Consider the following 25,165-nt stretch of genomic DNA (forward strand, 5'->3'; position numbering starts at 1 on the left):
TCTATTCTTCTTGTGTGTTTAATTTTAGAATGGCCCTGTATAAATATTTTATGATGCTTGCAGTGGCTTGTGGAAAAGTGAACGTCTGTCCGGGCCTCCACTCTATATTTTTGGTTTGGCTTTGGAACAGGAAGTGAGGGCTTCGTTTTAAATTAGCCTTGCAGGAGAGATGGCTTTCCATTGTGGGGTTTGTCTTTGTCGTTTTCTGAGCTGACGTAGAGACAAGCCTGTCGCACCACACTTTCCCGTGATCCTCTCTAGTCAGCAGAACTCTCAGTGATAGAGTGCTCCGACAAACACAAGAAACTGGAAGAGTAAGACATGACCAAAGTTATTTCTTGAAAGTTTCTTTCAGGACTGTGATGCAAAGCTTAGCCCACATGCTAACATGATGAATCATGGTGCTGTTGTGGTTAATACAAGTTCGAGTCCAGTCTGCAAAATGTCCTGATCTCATTCCCTCTGTCTCGCTCTCAAAAAAATTTAATTAGTCTCAATATTATTTACAAATGTGTGCACACTAATCCAATTTGATAAATGACACAAATGTATCTTAATATTTATAAATTACTTTCAACTTGTGTCTGTAAAATTAGGAATTTGCAACAGTTTGTGCAAATAGGGACATGTTTGTGAATACAAATGTTCTCTTTTTTTATAATTGTACAACCTCAGTTCTGAAAAAGTTAGGACAGTATGAAAAAGGCTAATTAAAATTTTTTTTGTGATTTGTAAATTATATTCACCCTTTGCTATATTGAAAGCAACACAACTACACATATGATGTTTTACCTTGTGAATTTCATTGTTTGTTTATGTACAGTAATTTCAAATCAGGTGATTGCAACACGCTCCAAAAAAGTTGGGACAGTCGAGTGTTTACCATTTCTTCTAATAACACTTAAGCGTTTAGGCACTGAAGACACAAGTTTGTTAAGTTTAGAAAGTGGAATTTTCCCCCAATCATCCATTATGCAGGTCTTTAGCTGCACAATTGTACGGGGTCTTCATTGCCGTATTGTGTGCTTCATAATGCACCACACATTCTCAACTGGAGATGGTCAGGACTGCAGGCAGGCCAATCTAGCAACCATACTCTCTGCTCACCCAGCCGTGCACTTGTAATCCGGGTAGTATGTGATTTGAAGTTGTCCTGCTGGAAAATGCACGGATGTCCCTGGAAATGATGGTGCTGGATGGCAATATATGTTGCTCCAAAATATTTATATATCTGTCTGCATTCATGGTGTTCTCACAGATGTGCGAGTTACCCATGCCATGGGCACTGACACACCCCTGGCCCATACAGACACTGGCTTTTGGACCTGACGCTTGGATGGTCAGTTTTCTCTTTGGCCCGGATAACACGACAGCTGTGTTTTTTCAAAAACGTTTTTAAATGTGGACTCTTCAGACCAAAAAACATGGTTCCACTGTTCTACTTTCCATCTAAGATGAGACCGAGCCCAGCGAAGTCTGCTTTGCATAGTAAAGTCTTAATTTGCGGCGAGTGGTGTTGACTAACAAAGGTTTACTAAAGTAATCCCAAGCCCATGTTCATGATATCCATTACAGATGAATACCGTTTTTTAAGACAGTGATGTCTGAGGGATCAGAGATCATGCGTATTCAAAAGTGGTTTTCGTCTTGCCCTTTATGCACCGAGATTTGACCAGATTCTTTGAATCTTTTAACTATATTGTGCACTGTAGAGGGTGAAATGCCCAAAATCCTTCCAATTTGTCTTTGGGGAACATTGTTCTCAAAGTGCTGGATTATTTGCTGAAGCATCTGTTTGCAAATTGACAAGTATCGAATGATCTTTGTTCTTGAAGGACTAGGCTGATTTTGGAGGCTCCTTATATACTATGACATGATTGCCTCACCTGTTTAACATCTCTTGTTTCACATCATCTTGTTATTTTAACTCGTCAAATTGTTATTAGTGTTAAATTGCCCTTCTCAAAAATTGGGAAACATTTTTGTGGAGCGTGTTGCAATCATCTGATTTGAAATTACTGTACATAAACAAACAATGAAATTCACAAGGTAAAACATCATATGTGTAGTTGTGTTGCTTTCAATATAGCAAATTTACAAATCACTTTTTATTCGCATTTTTCATACTGTCCCAACATTTTTTCAGTTGGGGCTATATTTGTGCATGCTGCCTGTGGAAGATGTTCCACATTTGTTAATAATATTGAGACTGGGGTAGAGTATTGAAACAGATTTCCCGATTCGATTTGATTCTGATTCACAGGCTTAAATGGGTATATTTCAGTTATAATGTCAATTTTGCTTACGTATGAAACAAATTGTCTCCCAAATAATGCTGTTAATTATACAGATAACTAGGTACATTACAAAAATATAAATGATAAATTATATTTTATTCATTTTTCATCATTTTAGTCACATTTTAGCTTTTTTAAAAATGAACAAATCCATGTATTCCATCAATAAATATTATATTTTGTTGCATATATTTTGTTATATCTTTAGTGTTTACATGAATAATTTGTACCATTTACAAGTATTTAAATTGATTTGTTGAACACGTGCTAAAAACCGGTACTGTCTTTTTAAGAAAACCTGCACTTCTGTAAAGAGCGTCTGTAACTGAGTGCATGTTAATGGGAGAGAAATCAAACGGCTTTTCCTCATCTGTGCTATGCATGATTACAATAAAAAAAAAATGTATTTTTGTTTTTGATCAACAACTGACTGTTAAGAACAGAAAGGATTAAAAGAGACATTATTCAATGATAAATGGATTGCATGGATATCGTATTTGGACACACATGAAACGAGTCAAACCACTCACAACACGGTGTTTAACTTCTTCCCCACAAATTGCACAATCACTGGTGAGATTTTCCAGCCAGTCACAAATAACTGACATTTTAAGTCGTATTGCGTGAAATTTGGTTGCAAATTCATGTGATTTCCTCTCATTGTAGTGGAGGGATGCACATAGATTAAAAGATCGATCTAGAGATTTAAGTATTGGTATTTATATTGTTCAAATGAAAGACCGCGATGCATCAGAAAATCAGTATTTTTACCCAGTGCTAATTGAGACTAATTTCATCCCATAGATGTTAGGCAAAATGTTCACACTGCTCTCTTCCATACAATAAAAGTGAATTAGAATGAACTCTCGTGCTCTTTGTCTAAAATTACAAATAAGCACCATAAAAGTAGTCCAGAGGACATGTGTGCTATTTCCCAAGTCTTCTGGACATTTTAGAACGTTTAAATTAATGGATGGGAAGATTTGCAGTCCATGATTTTTCTGCTTTTCTTCATCCCCTTTAATGTTCTGGAAGATTTTGGAAGATATAAAGTAATACAGGTAAAGAACGACATAATGGTGAGTTAATGATGACAAATTTTAATTTTTGGTTGAACTATTCCTGTAAAATAGATGTTACCACATAAAATAATTTTAGCGGTTACCTGACAAAACATTTTTACAGTAAACAGGCGCCAAATGTTCTTAAAGCTCTCACAGAGCCCATAATTTTATCGTCCCCTCTTAAATTTATTTAATGTTTTTGCCTGTCCTTGAGTCTGTGTGTGCCAGTGTTTATACTGATATCTCATTGGTATGAAGACTTGATTGGGGACAATCAAGTCTAAGTAGCTAATCCATGTCCCATGTAAGTGAGATCATTAGTTAGCTAATCACAAAGCCTGTTCCTGTTATTCTGTTCCGTTCTTCATTTAACTAAATCTCAAATCTACTTTAACAAGATTTTTCTTGATCTTTCATCTGGAGACAATGCATCCAATTAAGACCAGCAAATTATGTCAATAAACAAACAGTTCTAACTGGTACATTGTTACCGAAACATCTAAAACAGTGTGTCAAGATCTGACTTGTAACAATCATTGTATTTTGAAAGCAGGGACGTGATTGGTTGGTTATCCACCAGCTGTGGAGGGGCTTTGCTTATCAACTGCACAGAGATACTTGAGCATTTATAGCTCTGTTATCTTTGCACATAGTTTGGCTATTGTGAAGCAGTATTGTTGAAATTACACACTTTCAGGACATTGTATCAATGTGGATACTTGTATTGGTTCTGGATAGAGTGAGTGTGAGAGTATGTGTGAGACCTTATAATCCAAAAGTCCCTATTTCTTTTGATGTCACAGACAGTCAGTAAGCTTTTGAGTTAAGCAGGATTGGAGGTTTTGAAGTGTTTCCTGGAACCAGAGCAGAATGAATTAAGTATGTCTGCCCCCTATGGGGACCAAAATTTGAGACAGCAGTACTATTAGTATGAGTAGTACTATTATGATATCACTGTGCAATTATTGGAGATCTGAAGCTTTTCTAATGGACTTTATAACAGATCAGAGGAAACGAGACATTTTTAACACATTTTAAGAGATACTAAAAAGGGATGTTCCGGGTGCAATTATAGTTAAGCTCTATGGGCAGCATCTTTTGTTACTGATTAGCAAAGAAAATGTATTTCATTGTGCCACAGTTTGTATGAAACAAGAGATTATCACATTTATTGTAGTGCGCTTACAATGGAAGTCCATTGGTAAAGGCATTCCTGAGAGTTTAAATGTAAAAATGCATGCTTGTTTTAATTTGTCTGAGCACAAATCTGTGTTATCTGAGCTGTAAAGTTTTCTAAATCATCCTTGTTTGAGGTGGGAAGCTGAAGTAATTTGTGAACCTCTTGGTTATGCATCATCAATTTTATGGAGTTGTCAACAGTCCCCAATGTCTTTCCACATAGATTTCCATTGTAAAAACCTTAAACACCATTTTGTTGTATTTACAAACAGAGTTGAAATTATTTTTTTATGGTAATTTTGCATTATGCCGTGTATGCTGTCAATAATGCTTAATTTGTTTAGCTTATAGAATTTCTATAAGAGCATTATGTTTAGTAATGTGTAACAAAGCAAGTTCAGATGGATAGTTCACCCAAAAATTTTAATTCTCATATCATTTACTCACCCTCATGCCACACTGATTCGTATGACATTCTTTCTTCAGCAGAACAAAAATGAAGATCTCACAACACTGTAGGTCCATACAATACAAATTAATGGTGATCAAACATTTGTAGCTCCAAAAATCACATAAAGGAAACAAAAGTAATCCATACACTCCAGTGTTTAAATCCATTTCTTCAGAAGCGATATGATATGTGTGGGTGAGAAACAGATCAAAATTTAAGTGCTTTTTTTTTTTTTTAACTCAATCTCCACTTTAACTTTCAGATGTGAATCAATACTACACACCGGAGACTTAACATGTACGCACACCAAGGTTGCCGCACCGCTCTGTCCCGGGTGTCACTGTATCCACTCCTCTCCGTTTTTGTATCCACACGCCTCCCCTTTCTACACCAACAACCACCATAAATCTAATAAAAGTCAAGTTACATACCTGATCATGACTTTTAAAATCATGACAATATGTTAGTCACATTTCTGTTGCAAGTTGAATCAAGCTTTTATTTTGACATTAAGACCATTTAGACGTGTGTTTTTGAATGGTAGCTTCTCACCTCCAGATAAGCAGTAGTTTAAATGGCTTAGAATGATTATTAAAGCACAAAATGCTGCAGTAATTATACAAAGAGTCTGCAGGCACTATGCGCTTCACAGTGAATAAGCACTCTGTTCTGTCATCTATGACAACATGCACAGTGAGCACAATGCTCTAAATGCAGTGATTTTAGCATGTAAGCGGCTTCACACATACATTTTAAAGCATGCAGTACATGCAGACAGTATATTTATTTAAACTGCATCCTTTTTGCGGTTTAATAGTCACACTAGGGCACTATTGACTTATTTTAATTAGATTAATTGTGAAATATTCCCAAATATTTCAAATTTGTGTGCGAGCATTTGAAAGCCGTCTTATATTAGTCAGACAACACACGGGTATCAAATTCCATCGACGGTACTTACCAACACTGCATAAATACTGGTATCGTGACATCTTTTTAATTTTAGTATCGACTTAATACAAAGTACTGGTACTTTTGACAACCCCAGTTGAATCTGAATCAGAATCAGAATGAGCTTCATTGCCAAGTATGCTTACACATACAAGGAATTTGTCTTGGTGACAGGAGTTTCCAGTACACAACAATACAAGAACAGCAACAAGACTTTTAAAAAATAATTAAAATTGAATAAAAAATAGATAAATGTTGAAAAGAAAAAAGTATATACAGAATACACAACAGACAAGACAAAAACAAAAATGATATGATATATATATATATATACACAGGTGCTGGTCATATAATTAGAATATCATCAAAAAGTTGATTTATTTCACTAATTCCATTCAAAAAGTGAAACTTGTATATTATATTCATTCATTACACACAGACTGATATATTTCAAATGTTTATTTCTTTTAATTTTGATGATTATAACTGACAACTAAGGAAAATCCCAAATTCAGTATCTCAGAAAATTAGAATATTACTTAAGACCAATACAAAGAAAGGATTTTTAGAAATCTTGGCCAACTGAAAAGTATGAACATGAAAAGTATGAGCATGTACAGCACTCAATACTTAGTTGGGGCTCCTTTTGCCTGAATTACTGCAGCAATGCGGCGTGGCATGGAGTCGATCAGTCTGTGGCACTGCTCAGGTGTTATGAGAGCCCAGGTTGCTCTGATAGTGGCCTTCAGCTTTTCTGCATTGTTGGGTCTGGCATATCACATCTTCCTCTTCACAATACCCCATAGATTTTCTTTGGGGTTAAGGTCAGGCGAATTTGCTGGCCAATTAAGAACAGGGATACCATGGTCCTTAAACCAGATACTGGTTGCTTTGGCACTTTGTGCAGGTGCCAAGTCCTGTTGGAAAATGAAATCTGCATCTCCATAAAGTTGGTCAGCAGCAGGAAGCATGAAGTGCTCTAAAACTTCCTGGTATACGGCTGCGTTGACCTTGGACCTCAGAAAACACAGTGAACCAACACCAGCAGATGACATGGCACCCCAAACCATCACTGACTGTGGAAACTTTACACTGGACCTCAAGCAACGTGGATTGTGTGCCTCTCCTCTCTTCCTCCAGACTCTGGGACCCTGATTTCCAAAGGAAATGCAAAATTTACTTTCATCAGAGAACATAACTTTGGACCACTCAGCAGCAGTCCAGTCCTTTTTGTCTTTAGCCCAGGCGAGACGCTTCAGACGCTGTCTGTTGTTCAAGAGTGGCTTGACACAAGGAATGCGACAGCTGAAACCCATGTCTTGCATACGTCTGTGTGTAGTGGTTCTCCCCCACATTTTTGAATGGGTTTTGTTTCACAATCCTCTCCAGGGTGCGGTTATCCCTATTGCTTGTACACTTTTTTCTACCACATCTTTTCCTTCCCTTCACCTCTCTATTAATGTGCTTGGACACAGAGCTCTGTGAACAGCCAGCCTCTTTTGCAATGACCTTTTGTGTCTTGCCCTCCTTGTGCAACGTGTCAATGGTCGTCTTTTGGACAACTGTCAAGTCAGCAGTCTTCCCCATGATTGTGTAGCGTACAGAACTAGACTGAGAGACCATTTAAAGGCCTTTGCAGGTGTTTTGAGTTAATTAGCTGATTAGAGTGTGGCACCAGGTGTCTTCAATATTGAACCTTTTCACAATATTCTAATTTTCTGAGATACTGAATTTGGGATTTTCCTTAGTTGTCAGTTATAATCATCAAAATTAAAAGAAATAAACATTTGAAATATATCAGTCTGTGTGTAATGAATGAATATAATATACAAGTTTCACTTTTTGAATGGAATTAGTGAAATAAATCAACTTTTTGATGATATTCTAATTATATGACCAGCACCTGTATATATACATATACATATACACACACACACACACACATATGTACACACATACATACACATACATACACACACACACACGTAGTGCAAATCTAAATACAAATCGATTATATACAGTGCAAGGGAATGTAATGGCAGAAGAGGTTGGATGTGTTGGATAATATAAAAAGACTAAACTGTGTATTGCACATTAATTATTGCTCAAAGGGGCAGTTTTAACTGTTCATGAGATGGATAGCCTGAGGGAAAAAACTGTTCTTGTGTCTGACGGTTCTGGTGCTCAGAGCTCCGAAGCATCGGCCAGAAAGCAACAGTTCATAAAGGTAGTGGGCAGGGTAAGTGGGGTCCAGAGTGATTTTTCCAGCCTTTTTCCTCACTCTGGAAGTGTATATTTCTTGAAGGGGGGGCAGGGGGCAACCAATAATCCTCTCAGCAGTCCGAACTGTCCTTTGTGGTCTTCTGATGTCTGATTTCATAGCTGAAATCAAACCAGACAGTTATTGAAGTGCAGAGGACAGACTCAGTGACCGCTGAGTAGAACTGTATCAGCAGCGCCTGTGGCAGGTTGAACTTCCTCAACTGGCAAAGGAAGTACAACCTCTGCTAGGCCTTTTTCGCAATGGAGTCAATGTGGGTCTCCCACTTCATGTCCTGTGAGATGGTAATGCCCAGGGACCTGAATGACTCCACTGTTGCCACAGTGCTGTTTAGAATGGTGAGGGGGGGACAGTGTTGGGTGGTTCCTCCTAAAGTCCACATTCATTTCCACCGTTTCGAGTGCGTTCAGCTCAAGGTTGTTTTGACTGCACCAGACAGCCAGCTGTTTAACCTCCCTTCTGTATGCAGACTCATCGTCATCTCGGATGAGGCCGATGACAGTGGTGTTGTCTGCAAACTTCAGGAGCTTGACAGAAGGGTCCTTGGCGATGCAGTCATTGGTGTAGAGGGAGAAGAGTAGTGGGGAGAGCACACATCCCTGGGGGGCACCAGTGCAGATTGTACAGGTGCTGGAAGTGAATTTCCCCTGTCTCACAAGCTGCTGCCTGTCTGTCAGAAAGCTGGTAATCCACTGACAGATAGACGTGGGAACAGAGAGTTGGTGTAATTTAGTCTGGAGAATAGCTGGGATGATGGTGTTGAAAGCCAGAAAGAACTGAAGTCCACAAAAAGGATCCTTGCATATGTCCCTGGTCTGTCCAGATGTTGCAGGATATGATGCAATCCCATGTTGTCTTCATCATCCACAGACCTGTTTGCTCGATAAGCAAATTGAAGGGGATCTATAAAGGGTCCAGTGATGTCCCTCAGGTGGGCCAACACCAGTCTCTGAAATCAGAGTGGTCAGAGTGGGTGTGGGGTGTGAGATTGGTCCTTTCAAATCTACAGTAGAACACATTCAGGTCGTCAGCCAGTTGTTGGTCCACCACAGGGTTGGGAGTAGGATTCCTGTAATTCGTAATTGTTTCATGCCACTCCACACTGATGCAGGGTCGTTAGCTGAAAACTTGTTTTTCAGCTTCTCAGAGTATCTTCTTCTAGCCACTCCGATTCCCTTATTCAGTGTGTTCCTGGCCTGATTGTACAAGACTTTATCCCCAACTCTGTAAGCATCCTCTTTGGCCTGACAAAGCTGCCTGAGTTCCGCTGTAAACCATGGTTTGTCGTTGTTAAATGTTAAATAAGTCCTAGTAGGAATGCACATATCCTCACAAAACTGATATATGATGTAACAGTATCTGTGAGCCCGTCCAGGTCTGTGGCTGCAGCCTCAAAAACACTCCAATCAGTACAGCAGGCTTGTAGTTCCAGCTCTGCTTCATTGGTCCATCTATTGCCTATACATTAAACTTATTTCTGTTTCTAATTACATCTTATTACTCCTAGCCAGGTGCAACATTTTAATCTAAGTTTTTGTCCTAACCAGCAACAAGCAACAAAAGACAAGACTTTTTGTTGGTTGCTTAGTTTCCATTTCTGCGGGTTCGCCCAGGGTAGCCTCACCCACAGTCAAATTTAATTGATCCAAAGTCCCTCTTCACAGTGCTGTATTTTAAACATACACAAATGTGCTGTGATTTTGGCACTCAGAATTTACTTTGTGTGGACATATCTATATAGATATATATATATATATATATATCTCGAGATATATATATATATATATAAATTATTCTCTTAAATGCTTTTTGTTTACATTTTTAGATGTTTTAATTTTTAAATGCAAAAGTATATGCCAGTTTGGTGACGTAACACATTTCAGTGTTTTCAATGGTAAAATCATTACCCCCACCCACAACTGAAAATGTAGTCGTAAATAACTTGTACTACCCTATAACTGTCACAGCAGAACAAACTCGACTCCCCTGGGCTGATGGAAGACTTGTATCTCTCCTGCCCATATCTGTCAGGATTGAATTAGTGTTCTGAATGCTGCACTCTCTGCATCAGCACGGCTTCACCATGAGACCTCTGTTCAGAGCTCAGATGTGGTGTAGAGGGCCAATTGATCTAAAGGTGTTGTATTACCCAGATAGCAGAGAAGTTTGAAGTCGAGAGGATTTATGCTGCAAACTAAATGCAAGGATAGTGTTGAAATAGGATAGTTTCACCTCAAAGGTTTATTGAAAGTAAATTACTCACCCTAAGAATATTTTCCTTAATACAAGACATCTGGACCTCTAATCTAGTTGGACAAGTGGCGTTCCAAGAGTGCTGAAATTTAGTTAAACAGCACTGGGGCACTTTGCTGTTTTTATCACTCGGCTCGCTCAGAGACACACAAACTGTTTTTGGGACAGTTTTAGTTAGCAGAGCAAAAATAGACAAAATGACTTGCCCTAATGTGTCTAAAATGTAAGTTGCTCAACATTATTACACAACGCTCTGGAATACTTGATTCTGATTGGTCAATGGCACCATCTAGAGGTCTGATATCTCAAAGTAACAACCGCACATCCACATTTCAAACCACTCATCCGGGTGTTGTGAATTTGTGACCCATCTTTCCTGATTTCAGATCACTGATTTCAGATCACTGTATCATCTCTACAAGTAAGATAATACAATAATCAAATCAATGTTTCATTTGCATTTATTCATTTATTTGGCAAGTAGTCGTGTAATAGGCTGGATAATGAGAAGTCAGACAGTTATTTTCAAAACAAACAACAACAGAACTCACATAATTAAATTATTTCAATGCAAATCAACATTTATACATTTATTTGCTTAGTAGCTGTGTAATAAACTGGATAATGTACAGTCAGCCAGTTGTTTTTGCAAATTAAACCACTTCAGGATGATACAAAAAAATTATACAAAGTACTCCGCTTCGCGTCGGGGTCCTGATCTCCCTGTTTTGGTTTATTTGCGATAACAACCGGCTGACAGTACATTATCCCTTACTGAGCTACTTGTTTACCAAACTGATGACATGCAGCCTTACTCATATTCAGAACAAAAGCACTCTTCCTTGTGTGCTATTGTGTAAATGTCCATTTTTGTGGGCAAAATTGAGTGACCTTTTATTCTGCAATGCTGGTTTTGTAGATACATAAAGCAATTTCTGCTCTGCTTAGTGATCCCATGCTGAGCGGTTGTCAATTCGATATGACTGCCCTTTATTGCATTTGTTTTACACTGCAGTTAGCTTGCTAATCGGTGAAATGTCAAGTATAGAAACTGATGTAATGTGTATGGCTCTCATTTGAGATGCTAATGTTCCGTTGTCTCTTGTATGCAGGTGTAGATCCCTCCCTGCAGCTAGAGCACAGGATCCAGACATCACACGTGGCCCCTCCAGGCTCCAAACAGAACAAGTCCCGGGCAGCGAACTCAAGGGATGAATGCTTCAGATCAGGTAAGAACTGCTCTCTTGGACAAACACAATAGACTGTTTTCTGGTTCTGCATCTGCTTTAGTTTTTGTATAAAAGCTATTAGTAAACAGTTAATTAATATGTAACTTGTTTTGTCATATCTTGTTAGTTTTGAAATTGTTCTTTGTCTATATTCTCATGGTAGTGTTCTGTCATGTCTAAAGTTATGTCTATCTCTGTCCCCACAGACCTGCACACAGAAGCAGTACAAGCAGCCCTGGCAAAGTATAAAGAGAGAAAGATGCCTATGCCCTCCAAGAGACGCTCTGTTCTAGTGCAGTCCTCAGTTGAAGCATGCACTCCCCCAGGTAAACAACACAGACAGATCTTTACGCTAAATAAATGCCTTCTGGGTGACAGAAGGCCTCGTGATCACCCTGTCTTTGATCACTGGTTTATTTTGCAATAATGACCGGCTGACTGTGCCTTATCCCTCACATATTATAACTTACTGTATAACCAGGGCTTGTTTCTAATTCCCCACAGCCAAGTTGAAAAGTGTCCCCCCACTTTACATATTGTTTCTACGCCCCTGGTTATAATATTCCTCTCATTGTCTCTATCACTTTGTGTATTATTTGGTTAGTCCGTCGTACTGGGGGTACACTGCTCTGTATTTCTTGTCTTTTGCCCATTGCAGCACTTCCAGTGACAACAGTTCATGATGTGCATTTTACTGTAGTCTCTTGATAGTATCAAGATTACTTTTTGATCTATTCAGCCCGAGGAGAGGAATGCAGAGTTTTATGAAAAATGTCCACATTCTGTACAACAGCTGCTGTTGTTGTTCCCACATTTAACATTAGAGTTAAAGGGATAGTTCACCCAAAATAAAAATTCTCATTATTTACTCACCCTCATGCCATCCCAGATGTGTAGGTCTTTCTTTATTCTGCAGAACACAAAATATTTCACATAAAGGGAGCATAAAAATAATCCAAATGACTCCAGTGGTTTAATCCATGTGTTCAGAAGTGAAATGATAGGTGTGGGTGAGAAACAGATCAATATTTAAGTCATTTCTTTGTCATAAATTCTCCTCCCTGCCAATTAGGGGGTGATATGCAAGAGGGATGTGAATCACCAAAAGCAAAAGGATCAAATCAAATCAAATCACTTTGTCACACAGCCATATACACAAGTGCAATGGTGTGTGAAATTCTTGGGTGCAGTTCCGATCAACATAGCAGTCGTGACAGTGATGAGACATATACCAATTTACAATAACATCAACTTAACACAACGCAATTTAAACATCTGTTATACAAAATTAAACTCAACTTAAAACATCAAATTAACACAACACAATTTAAACATCTGTTATACATAATTACACAACTTAAAACATCAAATTAACACAACACAATTTAAACATCTGTTATACACAATTACACTCAACAATATACAATAATAACATACATTGTACAGTATACAATATGCTGTTTTTTTTTTTTTTTTTTTTGAACTATATAGATACTATATAGATACACATTATTCAATAAAAATTAAAATATATATGAAAAAAATATATATATAGAATGTACAGTATTGACATTCAGGCTGTCGGTTGATAGTCAGTTGTTAAGAGAGACATAATATAATGACAGTAATATAATTTATGACAGTCCGGTGTGAGATAAAAGAGTAATAAAGTGCAGGGCTGATGTATTTTGATCGTGGGAGATCAAGAGTTCAGAAGTCTGATTGCTTGGGGGAAGAAGCTATCATGGAGTCGGCTGGTGCGGGTCCTGATGCTGCGATACCGCCTACCTGATGGTAGCAGTGAGAACAGCCCATGGCTCGGGTGGCTGGAGTCTCTGATGATCCTCCGAGCTTTTTTCACACACCGCCTTGTATATATTTCCTGGAGGGAGGGAAGCTCACCTCCGATGATGTGTTTGGCAGTTCGCACCACCCTTTGCAGTGCTTTGCGGTTGTGGGCAGTGCTATTGCCGTACCAGGCGGAGATACAGCCAGTCAGGATGCTCTCCACAGTGCAGGTGTAGAACCGTGTGAGGATGTGGCGGTTCATTCCAAACTTCCTCAGCCGTCTCAGGAAGAAAAGGCGCTGATGAGCCTTCTTCACAACGACTTCAGTGTGGACGGACCATGTGAGTTCCTCAGTGATGTGGACACCCAGGAACTTGAAGCTGCTGACTCTCTCCACTGGTGCTCCATTGATGGTGATTGGACTGTGTTCTCTGTCTTTTCTCCTGAAGTCCACCACAAGCTCCTTTGTCTTACTGACGTTGAGGGAGAGGTTGTGCTCCTGACACCAGTGTGTCAGAGTGTGCACCTCCTCTCTGTAGGCTGTTTCATCATTGTCAGTGATCAGACCTACCACCGTCGTGTCATCAGCAAACTTAATGATGGCATTGGAGTTATGTGTTGCCACACAGTCATGTGTGTACAGGGAATACAGTAGTGGGCTGAGAACACAGCCCTGCGGGGCTCCAGTGTTGAGGGTCAGTGATGAGGAGATGTTGCTGCCTATTCTAACCACCTGGCGTCTGCTTGACAGGAAGTCCAGGATCCAGCTGCACAGCGAGCTGTTTAAGCCCAGAGCCCGGAGTTTCTCATCTAGCTTGGAGGGCACTATGGTGTTGAATGCTGAGCTGTAGTCTACAAACAGCATTCTCACATAAGTGTTCTTTTTTTCCAGGTGGGAGAGAGCAGTGTGTATTGTAGATGCAATGGCATCATCAGTGGAGCGGTTGTTGCGGTAAGCAAACTGCAGCGGGTCAAGATTGAGTGGTAATACAGAGCAGATGTAATCTCTGATTAGTCTCTCAAAACATTTGCTGATGATGGGGGTCAGAGCAACAGGACGCCAGTCATTTAAACAAGTTATTTTCGATTGTTTTGGAACAGGCACAATGGTGGATGTTTTAAAGCATGTGGGGACTACAGACAAAGAGAGGGAAAGGTTGAAAATGTCCGTAAAAACACCAGCCAGCTGGTTCGCGCACGCTCTGATGACGCGGCCCGGAATGCCGTCTGGACCCGCGGCTTTGCGGATATTCACCCGTCGGAAGGATCGGGTTACATCCGCTACAGAGACGGAGAGTGAACTAACCTCTGTAGCTTCAGCCGTGAGAGCTCTCTCCGCGAGGGCGGTGTTATTTCCCTCGAAACGAGCATAAAAAGTATTTAGCTCATCCGGTAGAGAGGCAGCGGTGTTCATGGCGGAGTTTTTATTCCCTTTAAAGTCCGTGATGATGTTAATTCCCTGCCACATGCTTCTAGAGTTGGTGGTGTTAAACTGTCCTTCAATCTTACTCCTGTACTGGCGTTTTGCTGTTTTGATAGTTTTTCGGAGGGCATAACTGGCTTGTTTATGCTCCTCCGCGTTCCCGGAATTAAAAGCGGAGGTCCGCACATTAAGTGCCGCGCGAACATCGCTGTTGATCCACGGCTTCTGATTCGGATAGATTCGCACAGTTCTGGTCGGAATCACTTCCTCTACACACGTTCTGATGAAGCACATTACGCTATCAGCGTAAAGCTCGATGTCGTCATCAGAGGCGGACCGGAACATCTCCCAGTCCGTGCGATCAAAACAATCCTGTAGCGTAGAGTCTGATTGGTCCGACCAGCACTGGATCGTTCTGAGGGTGGGTGCTTCCTGTTTCAGTTTCTGCCTGTAAGCGGGCAGAAGCAGAATGGAAGAGTGGTCCGATTTGCCAAATGGTGGGCGGGGGAGGGATTTGTAGCCATCCCGGAACGGAGAGTAGCAATGGTCCAAAACCCGGTCCCCTCGTGTGTTGAAACTAATGTGCTGGTGATATTTTGGTGCGACTGATTTTAAACTGGCTTTATTAAAGTCCCCGGTCACAATGAACGCGGCCTCAGGGTGCGCGGTTTCCTGCTCACTTATACTCCCATACAGTTCCTTGAGTGCCCGGTCTGTGTCGGCTTGTGGTGGGATGTACACAGCAGTGATAATGACCGCTGTGAATTCCCTCGGTAGCCAGAATGGTCGACACAGAAGCATAAGAAATTCCAGATCAGGAGAACAGAAAGACTTGATGGAATGTACGTTCCTCTGATCACACCAGGATTTGTTGATCATAAAACATACACCACCTCCTCTAGTTTTACCTGAGAGGTCTTTCGCTCTGTCCGCTCGGAGCATGGAGAACCCCGCGGGTTCAATGGCTGAGTCTGGAATCTCCGCCGACATCCAAGTTTCCGTAAGGCAGATAACGCAGCAGTCCCTCGTCTCTCGTTGGAAAGAGATCCGCGCTTTCAGCTCGCAGAGCTTGTTATCCAGAGACTGAACATTTGCCAGTAGAATAGTGGGTAGCGGGGGTCGATTTGCGCGGCGTCTTACTCTGATGAGAACGCCGGCTCTGTTTCCCCTTTTCCTCCTGCGTTTCCGCGGCCGTGCTGCCCAGACAAAGGGCTCCGCTTGCGTGTTTGTAAACAGCGGGTCGGCATTGAGGAATGTGAAGTCCGGTTTACGGTGTGAGATCGCTGAGCCAATGTCCAAAAGTGTTTCTGTCGTAGACAATAAGGCAGACAACATCCAAGACAAAAAAACATAAGAATTGTAAACAAAACAGACAAACCATTGCTATGTTGTGTCGGAGCTCGCAACGCAGCAGCCATACTCGGCGCCATCTTGAGTCCATACAAAAGGAGAATGAGAAAGTGAAAGTTAAGTGGAAATTGACTGAGCAGGGAGGAGAATTTTAGCAAAAAAGGACTTAAATATTGATCGCATCTGAGGATATAGAGTCGTATGGAGTACTTTTCTTTTACCCATATGTTGATTTTGGAGCTTCAAAATTTTGGTACCCATTCACTTACATTGTATGGACCTACAGAGCTGAAATATTCTTCTAAAAATCTTCAATAGTGTTCAGCAAAAGAAAGTCAGTCATACATATCTGGGATGGCATGAGGGTGAGTAAATGAGAGAATTTTCATTTTTAGGTGAACTTACCCTTTAACAAATTTAACATAATATCTTATTTTAGGTAAAAGACACTCAACCTTTGCAGTGTTCCCACATGAACATTTGATTGCTCAGATGTTGCTTCATTTCAACTTCATTTGTGTTCAGTGTGTTTTATTTTTTATTTTTGTGTGAACTATACCTTTAATATAGTTTTCAGTTAAGTATCAACTTTCAGATGTTTCTCCTAAAATAAAAAATAAAAATAGACAATTGTGGACAAAGAGCTATAAAATTAATGTAATTGATAAATCATTTGGTTTTAGAAGAATGTGAAGACAAATGTGAGATCATATTACAATTTCATATAAAGTTATGTGAAAATAAAATGAGTACATTACATTTTGGAGACATTGTTATCTGTTCTGGAACTTTCTGTTCCAAAAAGTTCTTTCCACTCTCCATTTTCTCTCAATATTCAATTTTCTTTCCTATCTGTGCTGATCTTACTTTTACAACACAACATTATTTTATCTTTCAGTTTATTTGATTCCTTTTGGGGGTTTCTTCATTATTTTGTAATAAAAGTCATTAGTTCCATTTTTTAAGTCATTATTCAATCCAGTGCTCTGCTAAGCTCATCATATTTGTGTAATGTCTTCAGTTTGCCCTTCAGTGTGGATTGCATTATTTTCTCCCTGGTTGTTTTTTGTTAACGAGTTTCAGAGTGATCGTGGCCTGATATACTCTTTCTGCAGTCAGAATGATGATGTCAGTGAAATGTCAACAGGATTAAGGGTTCAAGGGTGGGGTCAGATCAGCATAACATGACCCATTCAGGGTCATCCTCTTTGGGGATTGGTCATGGTCCACTAATTCTTTTGTGCCCAAGTCATAGCAATGCACATACATGCACAATGGCAAAGCTGTCCGATTACTCTAAAGGAGATGATCCAATAACCCATCTGGCCTTTTAGAATACCCCTCTTGCCCCTTGCCCTAACCCACATACAGTACTGGGAGAGCTTCACTCTTGGCACTGTCTCTGGTTTTGATGCCCATTTGAAGGTGTGGCCCATGTGGGCCAGCATGGAATCTGCACAGTACATTCATTGGCTGGCACATGTATATGAAAAAAGCCTGTGGATTTTGTTGTGGCCTGCATGTAATCACCCTCTTTCCCACTTTAAAGTAACCTTATAGCAGTGCGACTGATTTGGTTTTGCTTAGGTCTAGGTCTGACAAGCTTTTAAAACATCGTCTGACCCACTTTCTGTTGGTTTTTGATGGTGCATGCAGTAGCCCCTTGCCTGTTGAGTGAAACTGTGTTTGATCTCAGAGATACTTCTGTGGTGGAGCCACTGATAGTTAAAAATAGAGGGATTTTAGAGGAATTATTAATTTGTTTAAAGGTCAGATTTCCAATTATTTCCAGTACAGTAGTTGTGCAATAGAGGAATAGTGTCTTATCTACTCATTCCAATTTCTCCCCCATCATTTCTCTTATCATTCTCTATTACTCTCATTTCGCTCACTCTCTCTCTGCATCTGTGTCAAGGTTATTGCAGGAGAGCTCAAGGACATGGAATGAAAATAGAATTACAATATTTCTCAAAATAATGAGCTTAGTTTTCATGAGATTCATCTGCTGGCTGCTTTTCACCCTAGAGTTAAAGATGGCATTAAATAAAAATAGACCCATGTTACTGGTCTTATTGTGAATGATTCATCCATGTTTATTTTATATATATTTTTTCATTAAATGTGGAAAAATGTCCTTGGAATATTTATTCAAAATGTCATAACTTGCTCTTCAGCTGATGTAACTGAAGTTTTTCTGCTGATGTATGCGAGACCACTGGCCAGATCGCTCTTTCAGCATGTCATGAAAAACCTGGCATCAAAGCAGCCTTGGTGACTGGCCCGCTGGCTTGAATTTTCACATTTTGTAGGAGGAATAACTGCGAATTTGCGGTTGCGTTTGAGGGATGTTGCACCTGAACGTTTCAAGATGCGATCACTTCTGAATGTAGCGCGAGTCAGATGTGGATAAAACTGCTTCAGTTTCTTTATAATTGCGATGTGCAGTGTGCTTCGTGATGAAATTAGTGATTAGTGAACAGCCTAGCCAATTAATCTGATATTTGGCCATTTTGTGTATCTGCACTGGCCAGTCGATTAAATCGTAAACCTGATCACTTAAATAACTAATTACATCCCTCTCCTAAACAAGCCACACAATTTGATGTATTCATGTTAGTAACACAGAGCAGGATGTTAACACAAGGTTTAGGAAAAAACAAAAATGGGCAATTATTATAGTAATGATTGCCTTAGCAGGTGGCACTAATACACATTTTATTTTTGCAAATATTTTTCCAATACATTTTATATACATTGAGTATATAAAGATTATATTGGATACCAGTCATGGTCTGTGGATTTCAACATTGGCCATCACATACATTTCAATCTAAATTGATAATGGTGGTTATTGCTCAGGGTTCATAACTGTTGGTCAGGACTGTGGACTTCAGCGAGACGTTTCCATTTTATTTTGCTTCGAAAATTCTTTCTAGAAGAAAAAAAATGCCTATACACATGGAAAAATTGTTGCTATATTAAAATGTCTAAAATACAAAAAGCACTTAATTGTGATGCATTTTGAAATAAGTACATTTCTGGTTTATAATTTGCCTAGGTTGAGGTTAAATTGTAATGGTATGCAGCCTAATTGAGGTTTGTAAAGGTATGCGACATGATCATATTTAAATGGATTGTTACAACAAATGCAATTAAGCCATAAACCAAAGTTAAATTTAGTGCATGTTAAATGCATTTTATCATACAATTCAATTATATTTTTAACACACATTGCTTTAGGCATAAAGTGTTACTTTTTATAGTGCTTGTCCTGCCACAAAGGGATTACTTAAATCTCAAATTCTTAAAGATTAGCTTCAAACTGCCCCATTCATTATTCTTTTGTTTCACATCAAACACATCTCTGCTTTGTGGGAGTCAACGAGGAATTGGGGGATGAAAGGCCTATATTTTTTGAGGTAGGCCTAAATGTGATAAAGTGATCAGAATACATTACACATTTATCTTCATAGCTTAAAAATTACAATTCACACTGAAAGCCATAACAACTTTCACTTTAACAAAAGGTACACACAAGTTTATTATTAGCCACACTTACATTACAAGTCTGGAGGTGTAGGTGTCTGCTGTATGTGCGAATATTCCCCTCCTCCATTAGGGTAGCCTAATTCCTACAAGGAATGTTTCTGATGCATAAACCTTAGCTTACATTAGCAATGGAATAGGGTACCATATAAATTTTACTGCACATATCCAGGTGTTCAGTATTACTGCCAGTACCAAACTGTTTTTAAATAAACCAAAATTTTTTGCTGGAATAAAACCAGTTAATTTGGCTATACACAAAGCTCTGGGGTTTTAGACCACAGTGTATGGTGTGAAATTCAGACTTTATTTGGCTATATTTGGCGTGTGCTGTCATGTAGCCTACTGTACATATATTCTTCACGATTTGTGAATTCAATTGATATACTCCACCGTTGGTTGTTTTTAACATTATAAAATAAACAATGCATATAGCTCCAAAAGTTAAACACCGTGGTGAACTTTTTCCACAGCAAAGTTTTTGTCTGTCAATTAAGTCCGCAAGTTGAAAAATAAGTGCTCTTCACTTTTAACTGCTATTTCTAATAAACACTCAGTCTTGGTCAAGTTTCACTTGATTTTGACAGAGCCTGATTTGTGAAAACTCACAAATCACATTTGGTCACATCTGATTGCATCTTACTCCTCTACCCCCATTGCCTTGTTTAATAATAGGCTGTGTCAAAGGATGTTCAACTTTGAGCCATTTACATTATAAAATAAATTGGTCGCAAGGTTAAAACGACCGATTGCTTACGTGTCTACGACAGCGCACCGCAGATTTATAGCCAAAAGAAGTTGTCAGTTTCAAACCGCATTCTTTACTGCAGTAATTGGTTGGTTATTTATTATTTTCCATATACACACAATGAGGAAATAGAAGTCATGCAGAAAAATACCTCCACCCATAAAAGGAAAAGGTTCTTTTATAACAGTGTTTGTATAGCAGGTGATAAATATGCCATTCATTTTTGTAATAAGCATATCATTTTTATTCCCTGCCACAAATGATTTATTTAAATCTCAAACAGCATGTGGGGTATAAGAAAGGGAAGACTCTTAAAACAACGGTAAAGAACCACCAAGTAATGGTAATAAAAATAATACTAACAATATCCACCATACAATATAAAGTGAAATAAATATTTGACAACATTAACGATAATAAATCTTTCATGCAAGAGTGTTCATGGGACAGGACGTTTATTTGTACTTTTTGTATGCTGGACTTTGATCAAAGCTCAAGTAAAATATCACCCACGAGACCAACAACGGCATGACACGCAAACATCAGCAGTCTACTGCGATCAGTAGCATCTAGTTTAAAGTTTTAAGAAACTGACTATCAGACACAAGTCAGTCAGACTCTTGTGGTCGTTTATGAGCGACACAGTGTCCTGAAAATGATAATTCAGTTTTTATCCAAAATGTCTAGATTGCAAATGTGTTGTGGAAGTTTATGCGGGGCTTGTTGTAAAGCATGGTCCAAACGTTTCCACACAAACTGGTAAGACGAAATTTCATTTGTTTACTTGTTGCCATATCAGCACTGTGAAGAGTAAAAAATTGTGGCAAAATAAAAAAAACTTTGGAAAATAATCACCAAAAGTTCATTTTACAGAAGCAAAAGTAAAAATTCTAAATTAAGTTAATTTTCATCTCTGTTTTTAAGTTTAAAACAAGGCAAACTCTAAATCTGTCAGAACAAAATTCAATTCCATGCAGTCAGATATGTAATTTACATAATTCTCCTTTAGTGATAGTGTGTGTGTATGTGTCTGATCCATGCATTATTTCGGCCAATGCGGTGGCTTTGTGAATTTGTCAAGTGTCAAAATAGATATATTAGCCAGTATATCAGTGGTTCAACCTTTTTTTGATGAACACCCCCCTTTTTCATTACCTTACCCCAGCCTACTTCAAACACATGTAAAAACAATAAATACAAAATATAAGTTGTAGCAAAAATTAATCAAATTCCCTCACTCCCCTAATGTAGTCTATGACAAATTTAAGAGCTGAAATAATGATTATATTGTCAATCCATTTCTGCCAAGTACAGTTAGTGTTACTATAGTAAATTCAAGGGTGGTGAGTTTAAGAGCTCGCGCTGCTCTGTCCAGTGAGCCGTATCCATGTACAGAGCCATACAGGTGCATTAGCCGAAGTTGTGCCTCCACCTGTGTATTTGATGCTGCTAAACCAGATATGGAGATATAGTTGTTGCATATTAACATACAAATGAAAAAAAAAAAAATAAAATTACAATTAGAAAGTTGGTTCACAAATAAAAATTTGATTTACAAATATATGTTTGGAGTTTCACAAAAAAAGTGAATTCACAATTTTTCTTTTTTTGTTTACACAAATATATGTTTTTAACTCAACTCTATCCAGCAGTCGTTTGTGAATCAAGTGCATTTATTTGTGGATCGCTACACACATTTTTTTAATTTATTTTAAAACAAGGGCACACAAATCTACAAATAGGTGGCCGCCACCCATCATCTACTCAAGCCAATCAGATAACAGCCACATTACTCGGACCAGTTGTAGCATATTCTAGCTTCAATCAATCACGCTTCGTTTTACTATCAGGGTGAGACCAGAGTCACAGCTCTCATGAGCATGGAATCAAGCACTTACAGATAAGCTCCAAGACTGCAAACTTTTAAAAAGAAATGGATGCCAGAGGAATACTGTGACTTAAGTTACGTGTCAATTTCTCTCGGTTATAAACATGTGTAGTGTCTTGTTAAATGTCAACAGCTGAAAATTGCCCATTTGTAGTGTGTCCTGATCAGCTTTATAGCTAATCTGGCTGACTGTATGAGTCTTCTATTTTAATTTTAACCAGGTTTCTTGACTGAAATTTGTCAAAAACCTTTACGCTTGTTACATGACAGTTCCAAACAAACACTACTAGACACTTCAAGAGATCAGTAGTACAGATAGTGTCTTTATAAAAGATGAATCATATTAGATGATCTTAGGAGCAAAAAAACCACAAATTAATACCCTAGATTACACAGTGTACAATGCCAATAATTTGGTTTCACATTGTTAATGTATTTAATAAAAGCAGTTAATAAATAACTTGTTAATGTTTTAGGAGGCACTATTACAGGGTCCCTTTCTAAAATATAGCATCATGTTCTGACAGTGATAATTGACTCATTGGTTATTGCAATCTTTTTGAGAGGTTTCCCCTGTGTGCTTATCAACTTTGAGCACTTGACTCACCTGCTCTAACTCAGTGGTTTCAGCTCCAATACAGAATACCTTTTAAAATATGTAATATGAGATTGTTTATTTTTATGTCAGATTTAATTTAAGTTACAATGTCATGTCTTGAAATGAAAGTGCAATACAAAATTAATAAACCTTAACACTGGGTTGACTTAATGAAAATTGTCATTTATTCACCCTCATGTTTTTTTAAAACCTGTACTATTTAGTTTCTTCAGTTGAATAGGAGAATACATTGTAAAATGTAGACGCTTCTAATGAGGCTGAAATAAAAGTGAGGCTGTCAGTCCCTCCCACAGAAGTTAGTCGTAGATGAGAATAAATGACATGTCATTTGACAAAATATTTTTTGTCATTTAGTTGACAAACCTTTTATTGAGTTCTATCAAGGCATTTTGAGGTAAATAGGTTTTAAAGAGTGCCTGTTGTAACGGTGGCAGCCCCCAGAATGAATTTAAATACTAATAAAATAAATACATTCGGGTGCCAGACAGGTTTAGGCCTGTCACAAAGTGTAAATTGACCCTGGATAGCTCTAAGCCACCTGTTACACAATGTTAAAATGAACACAGTTTTGTTTGAACTCAAAGAATACACACAAAAAAGGCTCAATTCTCACTTGTGTATTTCAAAACAAAGGCAAAGAGATCTCACAAATGAAAAGGCAAAAAGGATGAATAAAACAATATCAAAATAAACAATTATTAAGTGCCCTCAAATAAATGTATGCATATATGTGTGTAAGCGTGTGGGTGCAAAGAGGGAGTTTTTAGGCTCACACCACTCCATTTTAAACACTGAGTCAATGGTTAGATGGTTTGGTCCATTCTTTGTATCCAGGCAAACAATGTTAAGCACTAGTTAGTACCTTTTTGTTGTCCTCTTTGTTCTTTTCTCACTCCAGTGGCACTCCTGATATCACACGTACACTGGGAAAACTTTCTCCAAGCACTAACTCTGTTCACCCCACACTTGTCTCACACTTCTGTCTCACAAACCTGGGATGTGCAAATGAGCAGCCATTTTATACTCTCGGGTTTGGGATTGGTGGCAGATCCTTAAAGTGACAGGGCACATTTTCTCTCCACCACACTGTTTTTTTTTTTTTTTTTTTACATGTTAAAGCAAGTCTGTTGGCTAAAAGGTATGCTTTTTGGTTACAAATTACAGGTTGTCATGCATGTAACTACAAAACACGTCAGAGACTCATACAGTCAGCCAGATTAGCTATAAAGCTAATGATCAGGACACTCTACAAATGGGCAATTTTCAGATGTCGACATTTAACAAGACACTATACATGTTTATAACCAAGAGAAATTGATACAAAACTTAAGTCACAGTATTCCTCTGATGGCGTCCGTTTCTTTAAAAGTTTGCGGCCTTGGAGCTTATCTGTAAGTGCTTGATTCCATGCTCATGAGAGCTGTGACTCTGGTCTCACCCTGATAGTATAACAAAGTGTGACTGGTTGAAGATAGAACGTGCTACGACTGGTCCGAATAATGTTGCTGTTATCTGATTGGCTTGAGTAGATGATGGGTGGAGTCCACCTATTTGTAGATTTGTGTGCGCTTGTTTCAAAATCGACAAATGCGTGTAGCGATCCGCAAATGCACAAGAAGCGATCCACATATAAATGCGCTTGATTCACAAATGAATGCTGGACAGAGTTGTGTTTGTGAGTTAAAAACATATATTTGTAAATAATTTTTTTATTTGCAAATCTCATTTTATTTATTTGTGAATTCACTTTATTTTTGTGAAACTCCTAACATATATTTGTAAATCTCATTCTTTATATTTGTGAATTCAACTTAAGAAAACCAAAAAGTGTTAGTTTGTGCCCCGCTCTCCATGTGTAAGAATAAATTGTAGAAATATTAGTAGTTTAATGTTTTTAATTATTTAAGCGCTATCATAAAGTGGGAGCTTTTTTCTAGTATTATTATTATTATGTACGAAACGGCTTAACATGTTTTTCTGCATATTTTTTTTTTCCATTTCCCCTGGCATAAGTTGCACCTTATGGGAAATACCTGAAAAATGTTAGATATTTTGATTAGTGGTTGACCGATATATCGCCGAGGCCGATAAATCGGCT

General features: G+C 38.5%; 1 protein-coding gene and 1 long non-coding RNA gene across 6 annotated transcripts in view; one reads left to right on the plus strand and one right to left on the minus strand.

Moving 5' to 3' along the window:
* Positions 1-25,165, plus strand: part of LOC127447743 (disco-interacting protein 2 homolog A-like) — a 206,306-nt gene that overhangs the window by 117,585 nt on the left and 63,556 nt on the right. For all 5 annotated transcript variants that reach the window (XM_051709775.1, XM_051709776.1, XM_051709777.1 and 2 more), the window contains exons 3-4: positions 11,589-11,705; positions 11,912-12,031. In XM_051709775.1, coding sequence (XP_051565735.1) covers positions 11,589-11,705; positions 11,912-12,031 — 237 coding nt within the window. The remainder of the gene's footprint in view (positions 1-11,588; positions 11,706-11,911; positions 12,032-25,165) is intronic.
* Positions 90-5,091, minus strand: LOC127447790 (uncharacterized). Its single transcript, XR_007898418.1, has 3 exons — positions 4,988-5,091; positions 4,126-4,215; positions 90-306 (listed from the first exon to the last, which is right to left on the minus strand). It is a non-coding gene; the product is annotated as an uncharacterized LOC127447790 (long non-coding RNA).

The sequence above is a fragment of the Myxocyprinus asiaticus genome, chromosome 11 (genome assembly GCF_019703515.2).
Source record: "Myxocyprinus asiaticus isolate MX2 ecotype Aquarium Trade chromosome 11, UBuf_Myxa_2, whole genome shotgun sequence".
NCBI classification, from domain to species: domain Eukaryota; kingdom Metazoa; phylum Chordata; class Actinopteri; order Cypriniformes; family Catostomidae; genus Myxocyprinus; species Myxocyprinus asiaticus.